The sequence below is a fragment of the Nerophis ophidion genome, linkage group LG16 (genome assembly GCF_033978795.1).
Source record: "Nerophis ophidion isolate RoL-2023_Sa linkage group LG16, RoL_Noph_v1.0, whole genome shotgun sequence".
NCBI lineage: Eukaryota > Metazoa > Chordata > Actinopteri > Syngnathiformes > Syngnathidae > Nerophis > Nerophis ophidion.
The window spans coordinates 31,237,657-31,262,034 of NC_084626.1; the positions used below are offsets into that span (position 1 = coordinate 31,237,657).

Consider the following 24,378-nt stretch of genomic DNA (forward strand, 5'->3'; position numbering starts at 1 on the left):
AATCAGATGGTACATGTTGTAGAAGGCGACAAAGTGAATGGCTTCATAGCTCGCCCAAATACTTATTATCTGGGTGACTGCCGGCAGTCATTCTAGAGAATATTAGCGTCTCCTATTGTCTTCTTCGCTTTGTGACACGGGTCTTAAATGGCTCTCAGAATGGCAAAGGATACCGATCCCAGAACCATGTATATCAAATATTTCCGGATGGTTCAACCGCCACCCGCCCAAATCTAATTAAAATCAATTTTTTCATCATGTCTCCCGCCCGACCCGCGGTTTATCCGCGGACTCTAATTCATACATTTTTTAGCGTTTCAAATGGAAAAACACGATAAAGGAATTAAATTCACTAGGTAAGCAAGCATTTAAAACTGGGTGAAACTGTATAGTTGAACAAAATCACATAAGAAAAAATGAAACAGGCCAAAACTAATAGGGAGCAGAGGGAAAAAGAGCAGCAAACATGATGTCATCAATACTTCCAAAATAGGTATGTTACAGTATTTTTATTTTCTCAGTGTCTTTATACAGGGTATATTCATACAGTTTCTGTTGACTACTTCCACATTCTCACCACATACTAACAAGTGCTTTGAAGAAAACAATTTGGAAAAAGAAAAAGCAGAAAAATCATGCACCTTGATAGTGTTTGTTGGCCGGTAAAAAACGGGAATGTTAAAGGTGTCAGTGATGTTTCAGGAACGTGTCAGAGGCCTTGATTCCGAGGGATTTCAGGTCCCCACTTTCTTCAGATCATGCCTTATATGTCAGCTTTACATCGTGGAGAAAGCAACAGAAAACCATAGACGGCAAGCAAGCATCTCAACATCAAGGCTCCTAAGTTCATGAGTCCACAGAGGAAAGGCAGGCGTTCTCCACTAATTTACAAATCCCAACTGACTATTAAACATAGTCTCCCGAGATATCACTGTATAGCCGCGTTTGTGTTGAAAATGTGAGATATTTGTGACAGGGAAGTTTGTCCAACACTTATGGGATAATTCAGGGCCATGAGAGAGTTAGAAGTGCGCCCATGTTGTTCCCCTGTCTGCTGGACCACTGGGAGGGGAGATACGGAGAGTGACGGGCAAGATTGGTTTGAGGGGCCGAGAGGGAGGCGATGATGAGATAAGACCTTCCCTGTACTGCATGAATGGCAACCGATCCTGAGATAGCAGGAGTCTGATACAAAAAACACACCACAAAAGGCACTTTATAAAATGACAGTGCTTCTGTTCTAAGGAAATTCAAGTTGAGAGTAAGAGTCAGAGGGCTTCTTCCCAGAAACATTCTCTTCAGTGTGAGACTAAAGCAAGAGATGATATTTTGATATTCTTGAAACAATCATTAAAAGTACCGCGAGTGTGCCTCTCACGAACGCCTTGATTCATCCCCAGGCAGCTTGGGGTCCAGCACGGTGAGAGAACAACAACTTAAAAACATTACCCCTACAAATTTACCCATGAAAGGTATAAAGCCAGAATACAGTTGCAGTGGAATTCCAAGACTGTGTCCAGTCCCGACACGTCCCCGGTAGAGCCTGGGTAATGTTTCCTGGCTGCGACCCGGGCTTTTCCAAGGGCCATGCACCTATTCAAGACCCTCCTCTCTTGAACCCCTGGCACAGCCCCAAAGACCCCACGCACCCCCGGCCCCTCATCTTCTCTCAGTCATCGTCGCCTCCTCCGTAAAGGTCAGCCAGCTTCTTGAAGCGAGGGCCCCAGTCATTGAGGTAGTCATAGTCCTGGTCCCCTGAGCTGGTGGAGTTGAGTGAGCTGACTGAACCGGCGGTCGAACCGTTGCCCTCGTAGTCGAACACCAGCAGGGAGTCGTACGGGGGAGCTGTGGGGTCATTGTCTGCTGCCCGAAGACCCTGGAGACACGGAAAGACAGTGAGAGATTTACTGAGATATGATTCAATCTTCAACACCCACTTCGTCTGTTCAATCACCCTGATATACATCCAACATTTGAACCGATACCTGTACTCACATGTACCGATTTTCGGTACTTTTGTGTGTTTGTGTGTTAATACATGTTTTTTTAAATTGAACACTGAACTAATTATAATAACTGTGCTGTCCAGTTGTGATATCTTGTCTCATTTGCAAGTATTATAGAGTAGACTTTGCATGCAGTTGCAATTCCAAGACGTTAGATGACAGTGGTGTATAGGCTAAGGTTTGTTGGTGTAGTCAGGAAGTAGATTTTTCCATTGAGCTTAAAGTCTTGTCTTTTGTTAGAACCTAAATCGTGTTTGAATTGTAAAGTACTGAAACTGTCTTATTGTTGCAGTCCGCTCCCTGTATGATCAGTGTCAGAGCTTGGTCCGCATTGCTGGCAGTAAGTCGGACACGTTTACAGTGAGGGTTGGACTCCGCCAAGGCTGTCCTTTGTCACCGATTCAAGGCGTTGAGGGGATCCGGTTTGGTGGCCACGGGAGTAGGTCTCTGCTTTTTGCAGATGATGTAGTCCTGATGGCTTCATCTGGCCGGGATCTTCAGCTCTCACTGGATCGGTTCGCAGCCGAGTGTGAAGCGACCGGAATGAGAATCAGCACCTCCAAGTCCGAGTCCATGGTTCTCGCCCGGAAAAGGGTGGAGTGCCATCTCCGGGTTGGGGAGGAGACCCTGCCCCAAGTGGAGGAGTTCAAGTACCTAGGAGTCTTGTTCACGAGTGGGGGAAGAGTGGATCGTGAGATCGACAGGCGGATCGGTGCGGCGTCTTCAGTAATGCGGACGTTGTATCATTTACTAGTATGACCCAATCCAGACACCCTTTTCTAGTAATTGTGCAGGAAAAAAAAAATCAACTAACACAAAAATTCAACAAACATAACAACCTTCTCATTGAACTTTGTGGAAATTATTAAAAAAAATTTGCAATCAACATAAGAAATCAAATCAAGAGAGGATCGTGAGATCGACAGGTGGATCAGTGCGGCGTCTTCAGTAATGCGGACGTTGTACCGATCCGTTGTGGTGAAGAAGGAGCTGAGCCGGAAGGCTAAGCTCTCAATTTACCGGTCAATCTACGTTCCCATCCTCACCTATGGTCATGAGCTTTGGGTCATGACCGAAAGGATAAGATCACGGGTACAAGCGGCCGAAATGAGTTTCCTCCGCCGGGTGGCGGGGCTCTCCCTTAGAGATAGGGTGAGAAGCTCTGTCATCCGGGAGGAACTCAAAGTAAAGCCGCTGCTCCTCCACATGGAGAGGAGCCAGATGAGGTGGTTCGGGCATCTGGTCAGGATGCCACCCGAACGCCTCCCTAGGGAGGTGTTTAGGGCACGTCCAGCTGGTAGGAGGCCACGGGGAAGACCCAGGACACGTTGGGAAGACTATGTCTCCCGGCTGGCCTGGGAACGCCTCGGGATCCCCCGGGAAGAGCTGGACGAAGTGGTTGGGGAGAGGGAAGTCTGGGCTTCCCTGCTTAGGCTGCTGCCCCCGTGACCCGACCTCGGATAAGCGGAAGGTGATGGATGGATGTATGGATAAGAAATCAAAATGACACTCCATGGGATGATGGGAAAATACAAAACAGTCTGTCTGCACTTATCCATGTACTGTGCATCGTGACTGCTCGATATTTCTGATTGATTAAAAAACCTCAAGGAGGTTGTCACGGAAGTAAACATACTCTTAAATAACCAACTATAATAAATATTAATTATATATCCATTACATTATTATAACAATATGCACTCATATGGATGTATATACAGTGGGGCAAAAAAGTATTTTGTCAGCTACAGATTGTGCAAGTTCTCCCACTTAAAATGATGACAGAGGTCTGTAATTTTCATCATAGGTACACTTCAACTGGGAGAGACAGGATGTGAAAAAAAATCCAGGAATTCACATTGTAGGAATTTTAAAGAATTTATTTGTAAATTATGGTGGAAAATAAGTATTTGGTCAACCATTCAAAGCTCTCCCTGATGGAAGGAGGTTTTGGCTCAAAATCTCACGATACATGGCCCCATTCTTTCTTTCCTTAACACGGATCAATCGTCCTGTCCCCTTAGCAGAAAAACAGCCCCAAAGCATGATGTTTCCACCCCCATGCTTCACAGTAGGTATGGTGCTCTTGGGATGCAACTCAGTATTCTTCTTCCTCCAAACACGACGAGTTGAGTTTATACCAAAAAATTCTATTTTGGTTTAATCTGACCACATGACATTCTCCCAATCCTCTGCTGTATCATCCATGTATCCATTTTGGTATAAACTCAACTCGTCGTGTTTGGAAGAAGAAGAATACTGAGTTGCATCCCAAGAACACAATACCTACTGTGAAGCATGGGGGTGGAAACATCATGCTTTGGGGCTGTTTTTTTGCTAAGGGGACAGGACGATTGATCAGTGTTAAGGAAAGAATGAATAGGGCCATGTATCGTGAGATTTTGAGCCAAAACCTTCTTTGAATGGTTGACCAAATACGTATTTTCCACCATAATTTACAAATAAATTATTTAAAATTCCTACAATGCAAATTCCTAAGTTTTTTTTTCACATTCTGTCCCTCACAGTTGAAGTGTACCTATGATGAAAATTACAGACCTCTGTCATCATTTTAAGTGGGAGAACTTGCACAATCGGTGGCTGACTAAATACTTTTTTGCCCCACTGTGTATAGAAAGATACATTTAAAAAAAGCACAAAATAATGCCTTTTAACATCTCTTCAACTAATGTTTATACACTTAAATATTGTAAGACATGGGAAAATCCCAGAAAAGGTCTAGTGGGATAAATTGTACTCGTGTATCACCGATCATTTCTGGTTTATAAACAAAAAAGCAACAGATATAACGTGCAAGTACTGCATGTATTGTCAGTCATACATCATGGATGAAGTCTCCTATATCTCCAGGGTGGGGCAGACTGGGTCTGACAGGATACTGTGACTCCGGGATGACAGGCCTCTCATCCACCCTGCGTACTCCCGTTGGTTTATTGATGATGTGGTCCAAGGACTCAGGTTGCTGGAGCTGGCTCAGGTCATAGTCCTGGGGAAAAGACCATAAAGGAAAGTAAGAAATAAAAGTCCGTCTCATGTATCACCCTTTTTTGACATCACTATCTTACAGCCACCATGCTACTGATTGCATTCACTGTCTTCCAATGCCAACAATAATAATGGTCACCTTGGCCAAATTCATTGGGATTTCAGAAACCAAATATTTTTGTTTGCATGCCAGATGGTCAAATAACGATAAATATGAGTTAATAATATTTAAATTCAAAGGTGCCATTTTTTATTATTTTTTTTTCTGCGTGACCGTCGGTTTACACCATAGTAGTGTTCTCCCGAGACCAAAATTAGTTTGATTCTTTTCGGTACTCTTTGATACTTTTCTAAATAATTGGGAGCACAAAAAATTGAATTATTGCATTTATTTTAAGAAAAAAATATTGCGGTAAATTAAACATGTTTCTTATTGCAAGTTTGTCCTTAAATAAAATAGTGAACAAACAAGTAAACAAACAAAGGCTCCTAATTTAGCTACATTTCACATTCTTCTATTTTGTCAAAATTATTAAGGACAAGTGGTAGAAAATAAATTAGTAATCTACAAACAAATAATTGCAAATAATCATTAACTTTAGAATTTGATGCCAGCAACACGATAGGGTATAAAAGCAACTTCCATGAAATGCTAGGTAATTCACAAGCAAAGATGGGGCGAGGGTCACCACTTTGTAAGCAAATTGTCGAACAGTTTTACAACATTTCTTATTGAGCTATTGCAAGGAATTTAGGGATTTTACCGTCTAAGGTCCGTAAAATCCTCAAAAGGTTCAGAGAATCTGGAGAAATCACTGCACGTAAGCGATGATATTACGGACCTTTAATCCCTCAGGCGGTACTACATCAAAAACCGACATCAGTGTGTAAAGGATATCACCACATGGGCTCAGGAACACTTCATAAAACCACTGTTAGTAACTACAGTTGGTCGCTACATCTGTAAGTGCAAGTTAAAACTCTACTATGCAAAGCAAAACCCATTTATCAACAACACCCTGAAATGCCGCCGGCTTCGCTGGGCCCGAGCTCATCTAAGATGGACTGATGCAAAGTGGAAAAGAGTTCTGCGGTCTGACGAGTCCACATTTCAAATTATATTTGGAAACAGAAGAGGTGGTGTCCTCCAGAACAAAGAGGAAAATAACCATTCGGATTGTTGTAGGCACAAAGTTCAAAAGCCAGCATCTGTGATGGTATGGGGGTGTATTAGTGCCCAAGGCATGGGTAACTTACACATCTGGGAAGGCACCATTAATGCTGAAAGGTCCATACAGGTTTTGGAACAACATATGTTGTCATCTAAGCAACGTTATCATGGACGCCCCTGCTTATTTCACTAAGACAATGCAAAGCCACGTGTTACATCAGCGTGGCTTCGTAGTAAAAGAGTGCGGGTACTTTCCTGGCCCGCCTGCAGTCCAGACCTGTCCCACATCAAAAATGTGTGGCGCATTATGAAGCGTAAAATACGACAGTGGACTGTTGAACGACTGAAGCTCTACATAAAACAAGAATGAGAAAGAATTCCACTTTCAAAGCTTCAACAATTAGTTTCCTCAGTTCCCAAACATTTATTGAGTGTTGTTTAAAGAAAAGGTGATGTAACACAGTGGTGAACATGCCCTTTCCCAACTACTTTGGCACGTGTTGCAGCCATGAAATTCTAAGTTAATTATTATTTGCAAAAGAAATAAAGTTTATGAGTTTGAACATCAAATATCTTGTCTTTGTAGTGCATTCAATTGAATATGGGTTGAAAAGGATTTGCAAATCATTGTATTCCGTTTATATTTACATCTAACACAATTTCCCAACTCATATGGAAACAGGGTTTGTGCTTGTTCATTTACTGTTAATTTCTGCTTTCTTTCTCTTCTAACATGTCCGAGCTACACTTCTGTTAAAATGTAATAATCACTTATTCTTCTGTTGTTTGGATACTTTACATTACTTTTGGAGGATATCGCAAATTTGGGTATCAATCTGATACCAATTAGTTACAGGATCCTATAAAGGTCATATTCAAAGTCGTCATGTGTCCAGGGACATATTTCCTGAGTTTATAAACATAATATACCTTAAAAAAAACAAAAGAATATGTGATGCCAAAAAATATCAACATAATCATAGTAGTATCGACTAGATAGGCTTCTGTACTTGGTATCATTAAAGTGGATGTGAGGTGTAGATTCACCAATGGCGTTTATTTACATTTTGACGCCGGTGAGCTGTGGTGTCTTAAAGCAACTCTTCCTGAAGGCGTTTCATTGTTATAACGTCACCTTTATCGTTAGTTTTTAAGCCAAAATGCGTCCGTCTTCACTTTTCTGTCCACACACTGTGTCTGATTGTAAGTACTCCGTGATTGTGCGCTGCCGATCATGCTCGTATGCTTGTAAACCAGCAAAGACATGGCGTGAGGACAACAGGGGCACATGGGGGTGGGGGATTGTTATTTTTCAGAGGCGGTATAGTACCGAATATGATTCATTAGCATCACAGTACTATACTAATACTAGTATACTGTACATAGCTCGGTTGGTAGAGTGGCCGTGTCAGCAACTCGAGGGTTGCAGGTTCGATTCCCGCTTCCGCCATCCTAGTCATTGCCGTTGTGTCCTTGGGCAAGACACTTTACCCACCTGCTCCCAGTGCCACCCACACTGGTTTAAATGTAACTTAGATATTGGGTTTCACTATGTAAAGCGCTTTGAGTCACTCGAAAAAAGCGCTATATAAATATAATTCACTTCACTTCACAACCTACACCGTAGTATACAGTAGGTAAATGTTGCAGTTGATGTGGAAACAAATACAGTATGGAGCAGAAGTTATACTGGACACCAATGTTATTTGAAACTGCTGTTGCTGTGAGTTGAGTTATCAGCGGAGTAGGTCAAGTATCCTGTCAGTTCTTGCTCCTGACAGATTGGTTGTGTTTTAGTTTTTCCTCCGTGTTGGTTGTATTTCCTGTCAGCGCTATTGTTCTGGTTCTGTTTCCTGTTTGTCTCCCTGAGTGCTGTGTCCCCTCAGCTGTGGCTGATTGGCACTTGGTCACACCTGGTGTCAATCAGCCAGTTCTATTTAAACCTCCTTTGTCCAACACCGGTTGTAGTATTGTTGTGTCGTGTCGTTGTATGCTGTAAGCCAGGGGCGCTCACACTTTTTCTGCAGGTGAGCTACTTTTCAATTGACCAAGTCGAGGAGATCTACCTCATTCCTATTTATAATTTATATTAATTTATTTTTGAAAGAGACATTTTTGTTAACAAGTTAATGGTGTTTAATGATAATACAAGCATGTTTAACACACATGGATTCCTTTCTTTCATGAAGACAAGAATATAAGTTGGTGTATTTGATTCTGATGACTTGCATTGATTGGAATTAGACAGTGGTGCTGATAACGTCCGCATTTTCAAATGGAGGAAAAAAAAAGTCCTCCTTTCTGTCCAATACCACATGAAAGTGGTTGGATTTGGCATCTCATTTGTCCAACTTGCATACTCGTTTTTAAACACTTTGTTATGAGAGTAGCATATGTGTGTGGCCCTTTAATGTCTGGCAGCAGGTGAGTGACGTCAGTGACTGTGCGGGTGGGCAAGCAAGTGAGAAAGCGGTCGCTGAGGGCGGGGGAGAAATACATTGGCATCAAACGCCGTAGCTTGCTAGCTTGTGCACGCTAGCTTTCTGAGACTCTTATTTTGTTAGCACAGGCAGGATGAAACAGGTCTTTTATGGTGAAGACAGGAACTGTGCAGTCGGTCTTTAGAGTTTTGACAGTAGGTACAGAGCCTCTAGAAATAAAATGTGTTTCTCTGCGTCCGCCCTGTTAGTGATTTTTTTCTTAAATATGAGCTCGCAGCAGCCAGCGTCATCTCACAAGATCCTTGGGTGCCGAGAATGTCAAACAACTGACGAAAGTGAAGTCTTGGTATGATTGATGATTGCTCATTTTTATGTCTATTTTTTAATGCCTGGCTTGAGATCGACTGACACACCCTCCGAGATCGACCAGTCGATCGCAATCGACGTTTTGGGCACCCTTGCTGTAAGCTATTCCATGGATCCTGACTCCTGTTCCTGCTTCCTGGTTTCTGGTTAGTGTTTTAATTTTCTTATTTTTGAACATTAAAACCATGTTTTCCTGCTCAATGCCTGCCACCATCTCTGCATCTTAGGGTTTGTCAACAACACACTGTGACAGCTCCAATGCCACTAGTTGCTTGCTGATGCAGAGAACCCTTACTCCACTTCCTTGCTGGAAAGTTTACAACGGACAACAAACCTTCTGCAGAAATTCCAAATGAAATTCTGATTAATATTATGGACAACAAGTCGGACATTGCTTTTAGTGAAGACTGAAGAAACACTTTGCTGACACACACTCAGCTAAGCTCTATTTGTTTCAAATAGTCATCTCTAGTAGATTTGTTTTGAAAGTGAGCCTACGTCAGAAGTGGTAAGCATTAGGCATGGGAATCTAAGAACTCACGATTCAATTTTGATCCCTGGGGAGACAATTCGATTCAGGACCGATTCTCAACTCAACACCATTCTCGATTCTCGCAATATCTTATTTGTCATTCACATGATAATAATACCTTTTCAAAACAGATTACTAAATATCTTTTTGGTTGGTTGGCAATGGCCTAAAAAATATATATTTTTCCAAGTCAATTTCAAGAATATATATATATATATATCTTTAACTATTCTTGACAATTATAAATCCATTTGGAAAAAAATCACTATTCGGATGTGAATCGAACTTTTTGAGCACCCCAAACAAGCATTTGAGAGAATATTAGATAGATTAGATAATACTTTATTTATTCCTTCAGGAGAGTTCCTTCAGGAAAATTACAATTTTCAGCACAATCCCATTCAAGATCAGACAAACATTACAGGGAGACAGAACAGGATCGCTGACGGGTCTGCCGGCTTCCAGCGCCCCTTACAAAAAAGATGACATACAGGTAAACAAGGGGGGTGGATGGGAGAAAAGAATAGAAGATTAAAATAAAATTTTAAAAAAATCGGTCTTAGCCTGGGCCCTGGAGTGGGGGTGCAGACTGAGGCCAAGGGAAAAAAAAAAAAAAAAAAAATGTTTGTCTGCGGGAGAGATAGCACTTGTCTCTAAAAGAGTGTTTGTGTCCATTTTGTATTGAGCTGTTTCAAAAACATAATATTTGAAATACCACCATTTGCAGAAAACACTAATTATCCAGTCTTATGTCGATAGTAAAAAAAAACAAAAAAAACTTCAATCTGCAATTAATTCTGATTAACTACGAGTTAACTTTGGACACAATGCAGATAATGGCAATTATTTTTTAAACTTCTATGTTTAATAATACCTGTCTCACACTGCCATTCTGGTTATTTCACCATGTATATATTGTATTTTGTTTTTTTTGTACATATTTTTACTCCGGTACTCTTGTCTTGTTCTGTATATTGTACAGTATTTTGTATTTCTACAGTGTTTTGTATATTGTACAGGATTGCTTATTATTTTCATTGGATAGTAGTCTGTTTATTTCAATTGTTAGTTTTTTCTTTATTACCTCTTGTGTGATTTATTTTTACCCCATATTTGTTCCCACTACCGCACCTTAAGTTGGAGTCCTCCAGTGGCACTAGAATAGAATAGAATAGAATAGGACTTTATTGTCATTTTATTTGCATATAACAAGATTAAGGACTCCAACTTAAGGTACGGTAGTGGGAACAAATATGGGGTAAAAATAAATTACACAAGAGGTAATAAAGAAAAAACTAACCATTGAAATAAAAGGACTACGATCCAATGAAAATAATTATGGTTATTTTCCTCTCTGTTCTGGAGGACACCACGTCCACAATTTCCACATATAATTTGAAATCTGGACTCGTCAGACCGCGGACCACTTTTCCACTTTGCATCAGTCCATCTTAGATGAGCTCGGGCCCAGCAAAGCCGGCGGCGTTTCTGGTTGTTGTTGATAAATGGGTTTTGCTTTGCATAGTAGAGTTTTAACTTGCAATTACAGATGTAGCGACCAACTGTAGTTACTAACAGTGGTTTTATGAAGTGTTCCTGAGCCCACGTGGTGATATCCTTTACTCGCTGATGTCGGTTTTTGATGCAGTACCGCCTGAGGGGCCAAAGGTCCGTAATATCGTCGCTTATATGCAGTGATTTCTCCAGATTCTCTGAACCTTTTGATGATTTTAGGGACCGTGGATGGTAAAATCCCTAAATTCCTTGCAATAGCTCGATGAGAAATGTTGTTCTAAAACTGTTCGACAATTTGTTTACAAAGTGGTGACCCTCACCCCATCCTTGTTTGTGAATTAATTAGCATTTTGTGGAAGCTGCTTTCATACCCAATCATGGCACCCACCTGTTCCCAATTAGCCTGCACACCTGTGGGATGTTCCAAATAAGTGTTTGATGAGCATTCCTCAACTTTATCAGTATTTATTGTCACCTTTTCAAACTTCTTTTTCACGTGTTGCTGGCAACAAATTCTAAAGTTAATGATTATTCGCAAAAAAAAAAAAATGTTTATCAGTTTGACCATCAAATATGTTGTCTTTGTAGCATATTCAACTGAATATGGGTTGAAATTGATTAGCAAATCATTGAATTCCGTTTATATTTACATCTAACACAATTTCCCAACTCATATGAAAACGGGGTTTGTATATGGAGACCAACAATAACACCAAAATTTCCCTTTGGGGATTAATAACATATTTCTGATTCTGATACTGATGTATTGTAAATGATTGACGGCCATACCTATAACTAATGGAATTGACATCTAAGGACACGAAAGAAGTGTGCATTGCCCTGAACTAACAGCAAACTTTTCGAAGAGGCAACTTCCAAACAATGAGAGAGAATTTCCATCCATCCATCCGTTTTCTACCGCTTATTCCTTTTGGGGTGGCGGGGGGGGGGCGCTGGTGCCTATCTCAGCTACAATCGGGCTGAAGGCGGGCTACACCCTGGACAAGTTGCCACCTCATCGCAGAGCCAACACAGATAGAAGCATTTAAGTCTCACCTTAAAACTCATTTGTATACTCTAGCCTTTAAATAGACCTTTTTAGACCAGTTGATCTGCCGCTTCTTTTATTTTTCTCCTCTGTTCCCCCCCTCCCTTGTGGAGGGGGTCCGGTCCGATGACCGGATTGTAAATAATGTAAATAATTCAATGTACATACTACGATGATTAACTTGTGTGATGACTGTATTATGTTGATAGTATATATTTGTACCATGAATTGATTAACGTGGACCCCGACGTAAACAAGTTGAAAAACTTATTCGGGTGTTACCATTTAGTGGTCAATTGTACGGAATATGTACTGAACTGTGCAATCTACTAATAAAAGTATCAATCAATCAATCAACCATGGAGGAAGTACTGGCTGTCCAGAGTCGAGACCCAGGATGGACCGCTCGCCTGTGCATCGGTTGGGGACATCTCTACGATGCTGATCCGACTCCGCTCGGGATGGTTTCCTGTGGACGGGACTCTCGCTGCTGTCTTGGATCCGCTTTGAACTGAACTCTCGCGGCTGTGTTGGAGCCACTATGGATTGAATTTTTACAGTATCATGTTAGACCCGCTCGACATCCATTGCCTTCGGTGCCCTAGAGGGGGGAGGGGTTGCCCACATTTGAGGTCCTCTCCAAGGTTTCTCATAGTCATCATTGTCACTGGCGTCCCACTGGGTGTGAGTTTTCCTTGCCCTTATGTGGGTTCTTCCGAGGATATCGTAGTCGTAGTGGTTTGTACAGTCCTTTGAGACATTTGTGATTTAGGGCTATATAAATAAACATTGATTGATTGATAGACAGACAACATTCACACACTATGGACCATTTCGTGTTTGAGAGAGAATTTGACTTGAACATTTGTTTTAAGGTACACAAAGCGGCAAACATTGCTTGACATCGCCACACACCCACACTCACCCTCCAAACAGAAAACATTGCTTTGGTATTCATATGCTTATCACTCTGAAGTGCTTGCCAATTAATATTAATTGGTGCTTTTTGTGAGGCTGAATTCAGTCATTTGTCAGCACACACAGCCACACGGTATGTCACTCGTAGAGTCGTTTTATGGAATCATTTGTTGCATTTTGCAGCTGCACCTGCTGAATCCTTACACAGGCGTCTAATAAACAGACGCCATTATGTCGTTATTAGCTTAAAAGCTGTGCGGAGGAGGCGGAAAACAATACAAGTAAACGCTTGTGCAGATCAGTGTTTAAAGTTAAAGACACTATATTGTTTGTGTAAAAGTATTGGGACAGCTGGCATTTGCAGCCATAGTTCCTGTATACGAGTGCTAAATGTATATGATTAGTGCACTGGGATGTCTTAGACCAGGGGTGTCAAACTCAAATACAGAGTGGGCCAAAATTTTAAACTAAACAAAGCCTCAGGGCCAAGGTTGAACAAATTAACCTTTTAATAGGGACCCAAACAAGTTTTGCATTAAATATTGAACAAGCAAGGCTTATATAACTTTAGTGACATGCAAAATCCAGTTTCTAATAATAATAATAATAGTAATTAAAAAAATGTCAATAGCATATCAAATAAAATTGAAATTAAATATGATGCCTTTTTTTCTATTTGCAATCTTCTGAGGTAGATATCAAATTTTTAACCACAGGCTAATAATAAATTTGAAAATAAAATAACAATAATGAATGAACCAAACTTTCCAGCCTTGAAGTAGCAAGAGAAAATGCATGAATAAAACGTTAATTATTGGTCGGTTTGCTGGAAGTTTCCCGGAAGAGTTAGTGCTGCAAGGGGTTCTGGGTATATATTCTGTTGTGTTACGGTACGGATGTTCACCCGAAATGCGTTTGTCATTCTTGTTTGGTGTGGGTTCACAGTGTGGCGCATATTTGTAACAGTGCTAAAGTTGTTTATACGGCCACCCTCAGTGGCCGTATAAACAAGAGGAGGCTGTTGACCAAGTATGCCTTGCATTCACTTGTGCGTGTGTGTGTGTGTGTGTAAGAGCCACAAATATTATGTGACACACTGTTAGTATGGAGGAAAAGCGGATGTGACGACAGGTAGTAGAGAACGCTAAAGGCAGTGCCTTAAATGCACGCCCCCAATATAGTTGTCCAGGTGGAAATCGGTAGAAATTCGGGAGAATGGTTGCCCCGGGAGATTTTCGGAAAATTAAGAGGGTTGGCAAGTATGAGTATTAGCGGTGAATGTGGTGTTACAGCGGCACCAACGCTGAATAAAACCGGCGGGCCAGCTCTAATGCTAAATTGATATTGCCTCAAGGGCCAAATTAAATTACACGGCGGGCCAGATATGGGCCGCGGGCCAGAGTTTGACACCCATGTCTTAGACCATGTCTACACTAAGCCGGATAACCCCTTAAACAAATAATTATTTAGCCACGCTAAACCAGCATTTAAAGTCCCCCTCCTCGGACAATTTTTTACACAGGTAAGTGCGCCATGTTTTTCTTGAATCTCCCACTTTTATCTTTGTATGGACGCATTGATCGTTTACAAACTGAGTTCAAAGAGGAAGTTACGCCCACGCAGGAAGTGACGTCAGAAAGAACGCACCACAACCAGCTTCATAATCCAACGGTTTCGTAACTCGGAGCTAGCCACTGGAAATATGGAGGCGAGTCATCCAGACATGCCCGTGTTTCTCCTTCTACTACGGATACATGTACAGACACATGTTGAAATTACACATGAATACCTTAAGACAGGCGTCTGCAACCGCCGGCTCTTTGGCCACTCTGATGTGGCTCAGCTGCATAATTGACCGAGAAGAGCTGATTTATTATTCATGTTCCTATTCCCACCCATCCCAACCAGGAATTACCGATGGTACACTTCCCAACTTTAGCCTCAGCACACAGGAGGAGCTAACCCCCGAGGTTACCCTTAGACTTCTGGACCATAGACTATTTATTATTATCCATACTTACCTTTTTAACTATAAGTTAATTAACCAGTCACCACTTAGCTTTACTCTGTGTGGGGGAGGTGATACACCCCCACATTCTCCGGCGTCCCCACTCCTGCATTCTTTGGCTTGGCAAGCCGATCGACCTGACTGGGATTGAACCCAGGACCCCTTGATTGGGAGCTAACTGTGTAAGCATTCAGCTATTCTTGGTCTTCTTATGGACAGATTTCGGGCCCCAACGACATATTCAATTGAGAACCTGTCTCAGTAAACTATGATACAAAACAATAGCTTTCCTAGTTACCAACCAATTTGCCTGGGATTTGAACCCAGTGCCCTTTGATTGGGAGCTAGCAGCTTTAACCATTGAGCTATCCTTGGTCTTCTTTAAACAAGATTTCGGGCCCCAATGACATATTTAATCGCGAACCTGTCTCAGTGAGCTATAATATAAAACATTTACACTTGCTGCTGGAGGTTTCATGGTTACCAGTGAACCTGGCAGGGATTTGATCCTTGCACTCTTTGATTGTGCACTAGCCACTGTAACCACTCAGCTATCCTTAGTATTTTTAGAGGAAGATTTCGGGCCCCAATGACATATTTAATTGATCACCTGTCTCACTACTGAAAAAGAAACACTAAGTCCTTACTGAGATTTGAACCCAGTTCCCCTTGCTTGATGGTCAACAGTTTTAACCACTCAGCTGTCTTATTAAACTGTGATTCGGGGCCCTAATGACAAATGTAATCAAGGACCTCTTTCTCTCTCATTTTACCAAAACTAATGGAGAGGAAGTACTAGCAGACATTCCATGCAGTGTAGACCGACATAAAACCCACCCAGAGTTAAATTGCTCTCACTACTTATGTTTGGACAAGTGTAGCCTACCTTGGCAATACATGCCACTACATTTGAGACGAATGGAACATGAAGTCAATCTGCCTTACCACCATGCCACTAGAGGAAAGACATTCAGCATCCAACATTGCAGAATGGTCGGAATAGGTAATAGCCAGGTTTGAAATTCCCCTAAGCAAAATTATTGCTATTGTGCAGGACAATGGTGCACTTTATAAAAAAAACGAAAACATTTTTGTAACACTTGCCTTGTTTTATTTGGCAAGTCGAAAGGACATGGTGCCAGTATGCTGTTTTTTTAAATAAAGTATTGGAAATGTTAGAAAAATAGTTTGTCTCTTTTATCCGATTATTAATCGATTAATCGAAGTAATAATCCACAGATTAATCGATTATCAAATTAATCGTTAGTTGCAGCCCCAATATATATATGTGTATATATATATATATATATATATATATATATATATATATATATATATATATATATATATATATTTATATATATTCATATTTATACTTACTTTATGGTTGTGTGTCCTACTCAGAAATGTGTCAAAGATGCTATGCTCTAGTCTTCAGAAGCTGTATTGGTTTATCTAATTTTCTTTACACAGTCTCATCAACTTGCCCCCCCTCCCTGTTCCACTGTTGCACCAATATTTTGCTAAATTCTGTTTTGATTTTTCACCCCTGCTTTAGTGTGACAACATTGACATCAGGAGGGAGTGCATCCTGAGAAGCCTTGTTGTCTATCTCAAAGAAGATCCAGACACTTTGTTCAATGAATATCTGGTAAGTTAATAGTTTTTGTTACTCAGTAGCATGAAATAGTGTTACCCATTCTTATTTACATATATTGTGGTCCTTTGAGCTCAACACACTACAACTTTTTGAATAACTGGAATTTTGTAAACAATGGGGTTCATTGAATTTAAAATTTTTGTTTGAAATCACTGGTAGGTGCAAGAAAAGACAGAGTCAGAGTCTACTAAGCTGGTAGTGGCGAACGGGCAGAGGCTCTGTGGAGTAAAACAGCTATTTCTGTCCCACAGGTCCATCTCTATCGGGATGTGGTTGCCTAATACCATCTAGCCCCGCCTCCTTCAGGACAAGCTGTACAAAATGCGAGTGGACCCCTGCCTGGTTGCCTGGATTTTGAACTACCTCACTGACAGGCCACAGTGCGTCAGACTGAAGGACATCACGTCTGACACTGTGATCAGCAGCACCGGAGCACCGCAGGGAACGGTGCTGGCCCCTCTTCTCTTCACCCTGTACACCGCTGACTTCTGCTACAACTCAGAGCTGTGTCACATCCAGAAGTACGCGGATGACACAGCCATCGTCGGGTGCATCAGGGACGGCAGAGAGGAGGAGTTTCGGAATCTGGTGAGGGACTTTGTAGTCTGGTGCCACATGAACCTCTACCAGCTCAATCCATCAAAGACCAAGGAGCTGGTCATTGACTTTGGGAGGTCGAGTCCACGGTCACAACCTATTGTGATCGAGGGAGTTGAGGTACAGACCGTGGACTCATTCAAGTACCTCGGGGTTTGGGTGGACAATAAGCTGGACTGGACTGTTAACACGGACCACCAGTACAAGAAAGGACAGAGCATGCTGTACTTCCTCAGGAGACTGCACTCCTTCAACATTTGTAGAAAATTCCTGTGGATGTACTACCAGTCTGTGGTTGCCAGTGTTCTGTTCTACACGGTAGTGTGCTGGTGGGGCAGTACATCTAAGAAGGACAGCTCCAGACTTGAGAAACTGATCAGGCGGGCCGGTTCTACAATAGGAATGAAACTGGACTCACTGGTGACGGTGGCAGAGAAGAGGACTGTTGACAAACTAGAGAGCATCCTGGATGATGCCAGTCACCCTCTGCATAGCGTTATCAGTAGCCAGAGGAGCCTCTTCAGTGCTAGACTGCTTCATCCCAAGTGCAGGACTAATAGACTCAAAAACTCCTTTGTCCCACACGCCATTAGACTGTACAACTCCTCTCTGGGGCGGGGGGCAAGGGGTACTAGGATGACAGCGGATACAAAACAATAACAGTGCAATACTTTTTCATAACATGGTCACTACTGCCTACTTTCTCTTGTTATATTCTTATTTTACTGTTATTTTTTTTATTCCCATTGTTGCGTTTTATTTTGTTTATTATTATTGTAATATTTCTCTATTTTGTTTCCATTTAAACCCCCATTATTTACTTTTTACTTTTATTTAAATTGATCTCAAATCCGTACACTGCTGCTGGAATTTTAATTTTCCTGAAGGAACTCTCCTGAAGGAATCAATAAAGTACTATCTATCTATCTATCTATCTATCTATCTATCTATCTATCTATCTATCTATCTATCTATAGGATCATGTTGCAGTAACTGCATTATGTTCATGGCTGCTTGCTGAAGTTATTTACGGGCCAATTTCAAACATTATATTATTATTTTAATTGTATATATATGGTTAACTTTCCAATCACGTTGAACTCGTGATACATAAATGATTGATTTGACAAGCAATGAGGACTTAAAAAAAAAAGCTAACTCATTTTCTGCTAGCTGTGTTCAGCATTTTACCTAACACAAGTGTTCTGTTTTTGTGTCGTTGTTCTGGCCTCCGCCATTGAGGATGCAGAAAGTGACATTGCCCTCACAGTCATGGGGATAAACATCATCCATGGAGACGGCGATAGGCAGCCAGAGGATGTTGGAATTGTTATCGAAGGCATCAAAGTCCTAAGCAGCGTGGACACCGTCATCATGGGGATCATAATGATGTTTGGGGCTCATTTATGCCCTTGATCTAAGCGTTCCAGACAACCTCAAGTACACATTTGAGTTTTTCCTGAAGATCCTACTGAACCTGGATGGTCACAAACTGAACACAAAGATACAGAAGCTGAAAATCAAGTTGTTTACATGAGAGGTGAACACTTCTTGACAAAGTTTATCATCGGATCATATTTTTGGTTGTATTTTTTTGCCTTCATTTTCACCCCATTTAAAGACAATCTATGACCTACAACATTTTGAACTTGAGAATTGGACCTAACTTTACCTCCCCATTTTATCTCTGAGTGTGACTATCCTGCACACTTCTCGCATCCATTTCTTTCCTCCGTTTCATCACTCAGCCCTGGATAAATGGATTAAGTTCGATTCAAGACTTTGGAATTTTATTTTGTATTTTTTGAATAACTAGTACTGTTCTCATGTTTTGTTTTTACTTGCTTACATTAAAAGGATATTTGCTGCTAGCATCCCATTAATATCAGATTCCTGATCTGTGAATGTTAAGTTTTTCCTTATTTATTTTTGTTTGTTGCCAATTTGATCCATGTTGTTTTCTTTTCTTTAACTCTAGTACATTGAGGCTAATGGCTGCATTAGCACACTTGTGCAGGACTCAAATGTGTTTTTGCAGTTTCCTTTGTGGCGCTGAATGTTAATTTTACACCACTTTATGCTATTTTGGAGAACCGTTTCTCGTAAAGTTTTCCTCGAGTTATTTAAGAAAAGGTAAAACTGTTTCTTGGTGTTTTATATCTGGGCTTTCTATCAAGTCAATTTGACATATTTGTTAATATAACACTAAGTTATTAGTGTTGGTACGCAAATCTGACATTGGTCTTTATGTAAAATTGACTTCTTGATGTTTTGTTTTCACTGAAACTCAACATTTTGGTTTGGGTTTTCAAGTAACTTTGACATCCTGTGGTGTTATATTCAAGATTGCTGAATTAAGGATTATTCTACATTAAAAATACCAACCAGGTTTTGTCAGATATGTTTTATGGGATCAATGGGGATTTTTAGCTTGCTTAATTTCCAATAAATTCTGAGTTGGGCACATATCAATCAATTTCGCTTAGTAAAAAAAAATCATTTCATTTTAGCTGTATTTGTTAAAAATTAGTCTGAAAAATGTAAATCAATTTCGCTCAGTTATTGCAATAATTTAATTTTGGCTTTATTTGCTAAAAATTAGTTGGACTAACTCATTTTTATTGTGTTGTGAGAATGTACTAATTTTGAGTTGGGGCAACATGTATTTGTTGGATGGAAATCCTGCCCTCATTTTAATTGAGTTCATCAAATGAGTCATTTTTTTGAGTGCAGTTAAATAACCTGTATGAAAAATTCCAGTCTGGTTTTCGCCCCCTGCACAGCACTGAAACAAAACTAGTAAAAATCACAAATGATCTCCTCCTGGCAGCTGATTCTGGTCTTCTCACTATCCTAATCCTCTTAGATCTCACTGCAGCCTTTGACACCATTTCACACACTGTCCTCCTCCATAGATTGCACAGTATTGGCATCACTAGCACACCCCTTCACTGGTTCAGATCATATCTCTCCGACCGCACTCAGTTTGTTTAACTCCGTTCATTCAAATCCCCTCCGTCTCCCGTTTCCTCTGGTGTCCCCCAGGGCTCTTTTCTTGGTCCCCTGCTTTTTTATCATTTACATTCTTCCCCATGGCAATATTTTCCATACATTTAAAATACATTTTCACTGTTATGCGGATGACACCCAGCTCTACATTTCAACCAAACCAACTGCTTCTCTTCCTCCTTCCTCCCTTACAGACTCTGCCTCAGTGAACTCAAGCAGTGGTTCTCATTCAATTTCTTTCAACTTAATAGTAATAAAACCAAAATCTTACTTGTCGGTACAAAAACCATTCTTGCCAAAACCAACAGCTTGTCCGTTAATCTCTGCAATTTCTCTGTCTCACCCTCCTCCCAAGTCAAGAGTCTGGGTGTCATCCTCGGCAGCCTCAAGCCCACCTAAACAACATTACCCGGTCTGCTTACTTTCAATCTACGAAATATTAATTGACTTCGCCCATCCCTTACCCCACATACTGCTGCCATACCAGTCCATAGCCTGGTCACCTTTCGCCTGGACTACTGCAACTCTCTCCTGTTTGGTCTCCCTCACAAGTCTCTTCACAAACTTCAGCTTCTCCGGATAATCACCAGAACCCCCTCAATTCAGCACATCAACCCGGTTCTGCAGCAACTCCACTGTCTACCAATCAAAGATCTTATCCACTTTAAAATAATTCTCTTCACTTTCAAAGCCATCCATAACCTCTGCCCGTCATTTCTCTCTGACCTGCTCCATGTCGCCACGCCCTCATGTTCCCTAAGATCTTCTTCATCCATCCATCTCAGTGGTTCTCCTGGGGGTACTTGAAGGTATGCCATGGGGTACGTGAGATTTTTTTTTTTAAATATTCTAAAAATAGCAACAATTCAAAAATCCTTTATAAATATATTTATTGAATAATACTTCAACAAAATATGAAGCTAAGTTCGTAAACTGTGAAAAGAAATGCAACAATGCAATATTCAGTGTTGACAGTTGGATTTTTTGTGAACATGTTCCATAAATATTGATGTTAAAGATTTTTTTTTTTGTGAAGAAATGTTTAGAATTAAGTTCATGAATCCAGATGGATCTCTATTACAATCCCCAAAGAGGGCACTTTAAGTTGATGGTTACTTCTATGTGTAGGAATCTTTATTTATAGTTAAATCACTTGTTTATTTTTCAACAAGTTTGTAGTTATTTTTATATCTTTTTTTTCAAATAGTTCAAGAAAGACCACTAAACATTTGCAATATTTTGCCCTTTTATACAATTTAATAAATCTGAAACTGATGACATAGTGCTGTATTTTACTTCTTTATCTCTTTTTGTCAACCAAAAATGGTTTGCTCTGATTAGGGGTTACTTGAATTAAACATTTTCACAGGGGGTACATCACTGAGAAAATGTTGAGAACCACTGATCCATCTCACTGTCCCTTTATTTAAACTGTCCACCATGGGTGCCCGAGCTTTCAGCCGCTCTGCCCAACATCTTTGGAACTCTCTACCAACAGACCTTTCGTAACTTAGACTGAATATCCCTCTTCAAATCAAGACTCAAAACACACCAATTCCTGACTGCTTATCCACTGTAATCATCACATCTTATCCATCTTTGTTGTTGTTGTCGTTATTATCCAATTTTATGTTATTGTTTTGATTTTGTACGGTGCCCTTGAGTGCCCAGAAAGGCTCCTTGTAAGTAAAATGTATTATTACTATTACATATGAAAGGCAATTTAAAATAAACAAAGAATAGTGAACAACAGGCTGAATAAGTGTACGTTATATGACGCATAAATAACCAACTGAGAAGGTGCCTGGTATGTTGACGTAACATATTATTGTAAGAGTCATTCAAATAACTATAACATATAGAACATGCTGTACGTTTACCAAACAATCTGTCATGCCTAATCGCTAAATCCGATGAAATCTTCTTCCTCGGTGTCGCTTCTAAACAACTCCGCCAACTCCAAAGGTAGACAATGCGCCGCTTGCTCGGTACGTCGCTTACGTCAGGAGCCATCGTCAGTTGCAGTTCCAATTCCAATTATTCCAGCCTTTCTGAATCCGGACAGGATGGTTTCGGTTGCTGATCTAAGCCTAAATTTCTTACGTGAATGAGATAATTAATATTAATTGATATTTTACAGTAATGTGTTAATAATTTCACAGATAAGTCGCTCCAGAGTATAAAGTTGAAGTTCCAATGATTGTCACACACATACTAGATGTGGCGAAATTATTCTCTGCATTTGACCCATTACCCTTGATCACCTCCTGGGAGGTGAGGGGAGCAGCGGGGAGTAGCGGTGCCGCGCCCGGGAATCATTTATGGTGATTTAACCCACAATTCCAACCCTTAATGCTGAGTGCCAAGCAGGGAGGTAATGGGTCCCATTTTTATAGTCTGTGGTATGACTCGGCCGGGATTTGAACTCAGGACCTACCGATCTCAGGCCCACTAGGCCACTGAGTAGGTATAAGCATAAGTCGCACCCCCGGCCAAACTATGAAAAAAACTGCGATTTATAATCCGAAAAATACGGTATATGTACCACTACTTCATAGTATGTTATGAATGGGGGGAAAAAAAGCATACTGTAGCTCTCATAGATTTACACAGCTGTTGTTTAAGCTCAGAGAGCAAATTTATGAAAAAAAACAAAACAAACAAAAAAATACTCTGCACAAAGAAAACTTGCATTCCTGCTGACCTCAATTTGCCAAGTCTAGTTCAGTTCTACACCACCAGGGAGATCTTCTCCGTGTTATCCCCCTTTCATTTGGGAAGGTAATGGAAGTTTTGTGTTCTGCATGTCAAAGATGCATGTGCCCGGTAACAGCTTTTAATGTTTTAGGCGGGGGTGAGGTGTTGAATACATTCACTGTATACCTGATCTTCCTCTCCTCCGCCTTCCTCGTCATATTTGAGAATATTGTCCCGGACGTCATCCTCGGGGTCGATCAGGAGCGGCTTTGCCTGCTTTTCCTTCTCTCTGCGCTTCATCCACACCACAAACAGGAGCACCATGCCTGCAAGGAACAGGCAGCAAAGCATCAGTGGCGCAGATGAACACATTTACAGAAAAGCATGAATTGATTAACGTGGACACCGACTTAAAAAAGTTGAAAAACTTATTCGGGTGTTACCGTTTAGTGGTCAATTGTACGGGATATGTACTGTACTGTGCAATCTACTGATAAAAGTTTCAATCAATCAATTAAAGCTGCAAGCAGCGTTGGTCGGGCCCGCTTTGGCTGCTGACCCCGCGACCCAAACCCGGATAAGCGCTAGTAGCTACTATCCATGCATCTTCTATTAGCAAACAGATAGACTTACCAACTCGGCGTAATATCTTAACATCGACACACTGGCAAAAAAGAATTTTTTCGGAAAATTTTGTTTTGAAGGGTTTTTTGCCAACTTCCTGTTGATTTTTGCTGAAGGAAGTGAGTGTATGAAATGTAGGTGTAAGTCAGACCAACATAGAGGTTTTTGTTTCATGTCTGTACGACATTCCTAACGAAAGTTACTAGTAGTTTTGTCTGTGTTTTTTCCTAGGGGGCACTAGTGCGCAATTTAGATTTTTGGGGTTTGATTTTATATTAGATGGCAATTTTCGCCAGTCCTGATGTGTGTGTAAAATTTGGTGAGTTTTGAAGCATGTTAAAGGGGTCAAATTACAGCTCGGCGTTTCTTAATGTTGTTGATAAATGGCTTTCGCTTTGCATAGGAGAGCTTTAACTTGCACTTTGAAGCATTTTAAGGGGGTCAAATCGGGTCAAATTATAGCTCAAAGAGGCAAAAATTACATTTTTTAGGAAACTTTGTGCAGGGGTTCTTTGAAGGCACGTAAAATCAAAACCGGAGCAGTTATTAAAACTCTGTGAATAACTTTTAATCAGAAGGGTTCAATCGCTCTCCTGTGCGAGTTTGAAGCCGAAACGACCAACGCGCTCAGAGGAGATAATGTTTGAAAAAAGGTGACAGGTTTTTACAAAACTTTTGTTTTGAAGGGGTAATTGCCAACTTCTTGTAGATTTTTGCTGAAGGATGGCATTTATTAAAATGTAGGTCTAAGTGAGACCTACATAGAGGTTTTTGTTTCAT

The 24,378-nt window shown here is 40.8% G+C and overlaps 1 protein-coding gene across 2 annotated transcripts in view; it reads right to left on the reverse strand.

Annotated features, from left to right (window-relative positions):
• Positions 1 to 494: 494 nt before the first annotated feature.
• The window catches only part of cdh4 (cadherin 4, type 1, R-cadherin (retinal)), a 706,961-nt gene continuing 683,077 nt past the window's right edge, over positions 495 to 24,378 (reverse strand). For both annotated transcript variants that reach the window (XM_061874925.1, XM_061874926.1), the window contains 3 exons: positions 23,161 to 23,300; positions 4,849 to 5,013; positions 495 to 1,876 (listed from right to left, as the gene is read on the reverse strand). In XM_061874925.1, the coding sequence (XP_061730909.1) occupies positions 1,670 to 1,876; positions 4,849 to 5,013; positions 23,161 to 23,300 (512 nt within the window). In that variant the 3' untranslated portion in view covers positions 495 to 1,669. The remainder of the gene's footprint in view (positions 1,877 to 4,848; positions 5,014 to 23,160; positions 23,301 to 24,378) is intronic.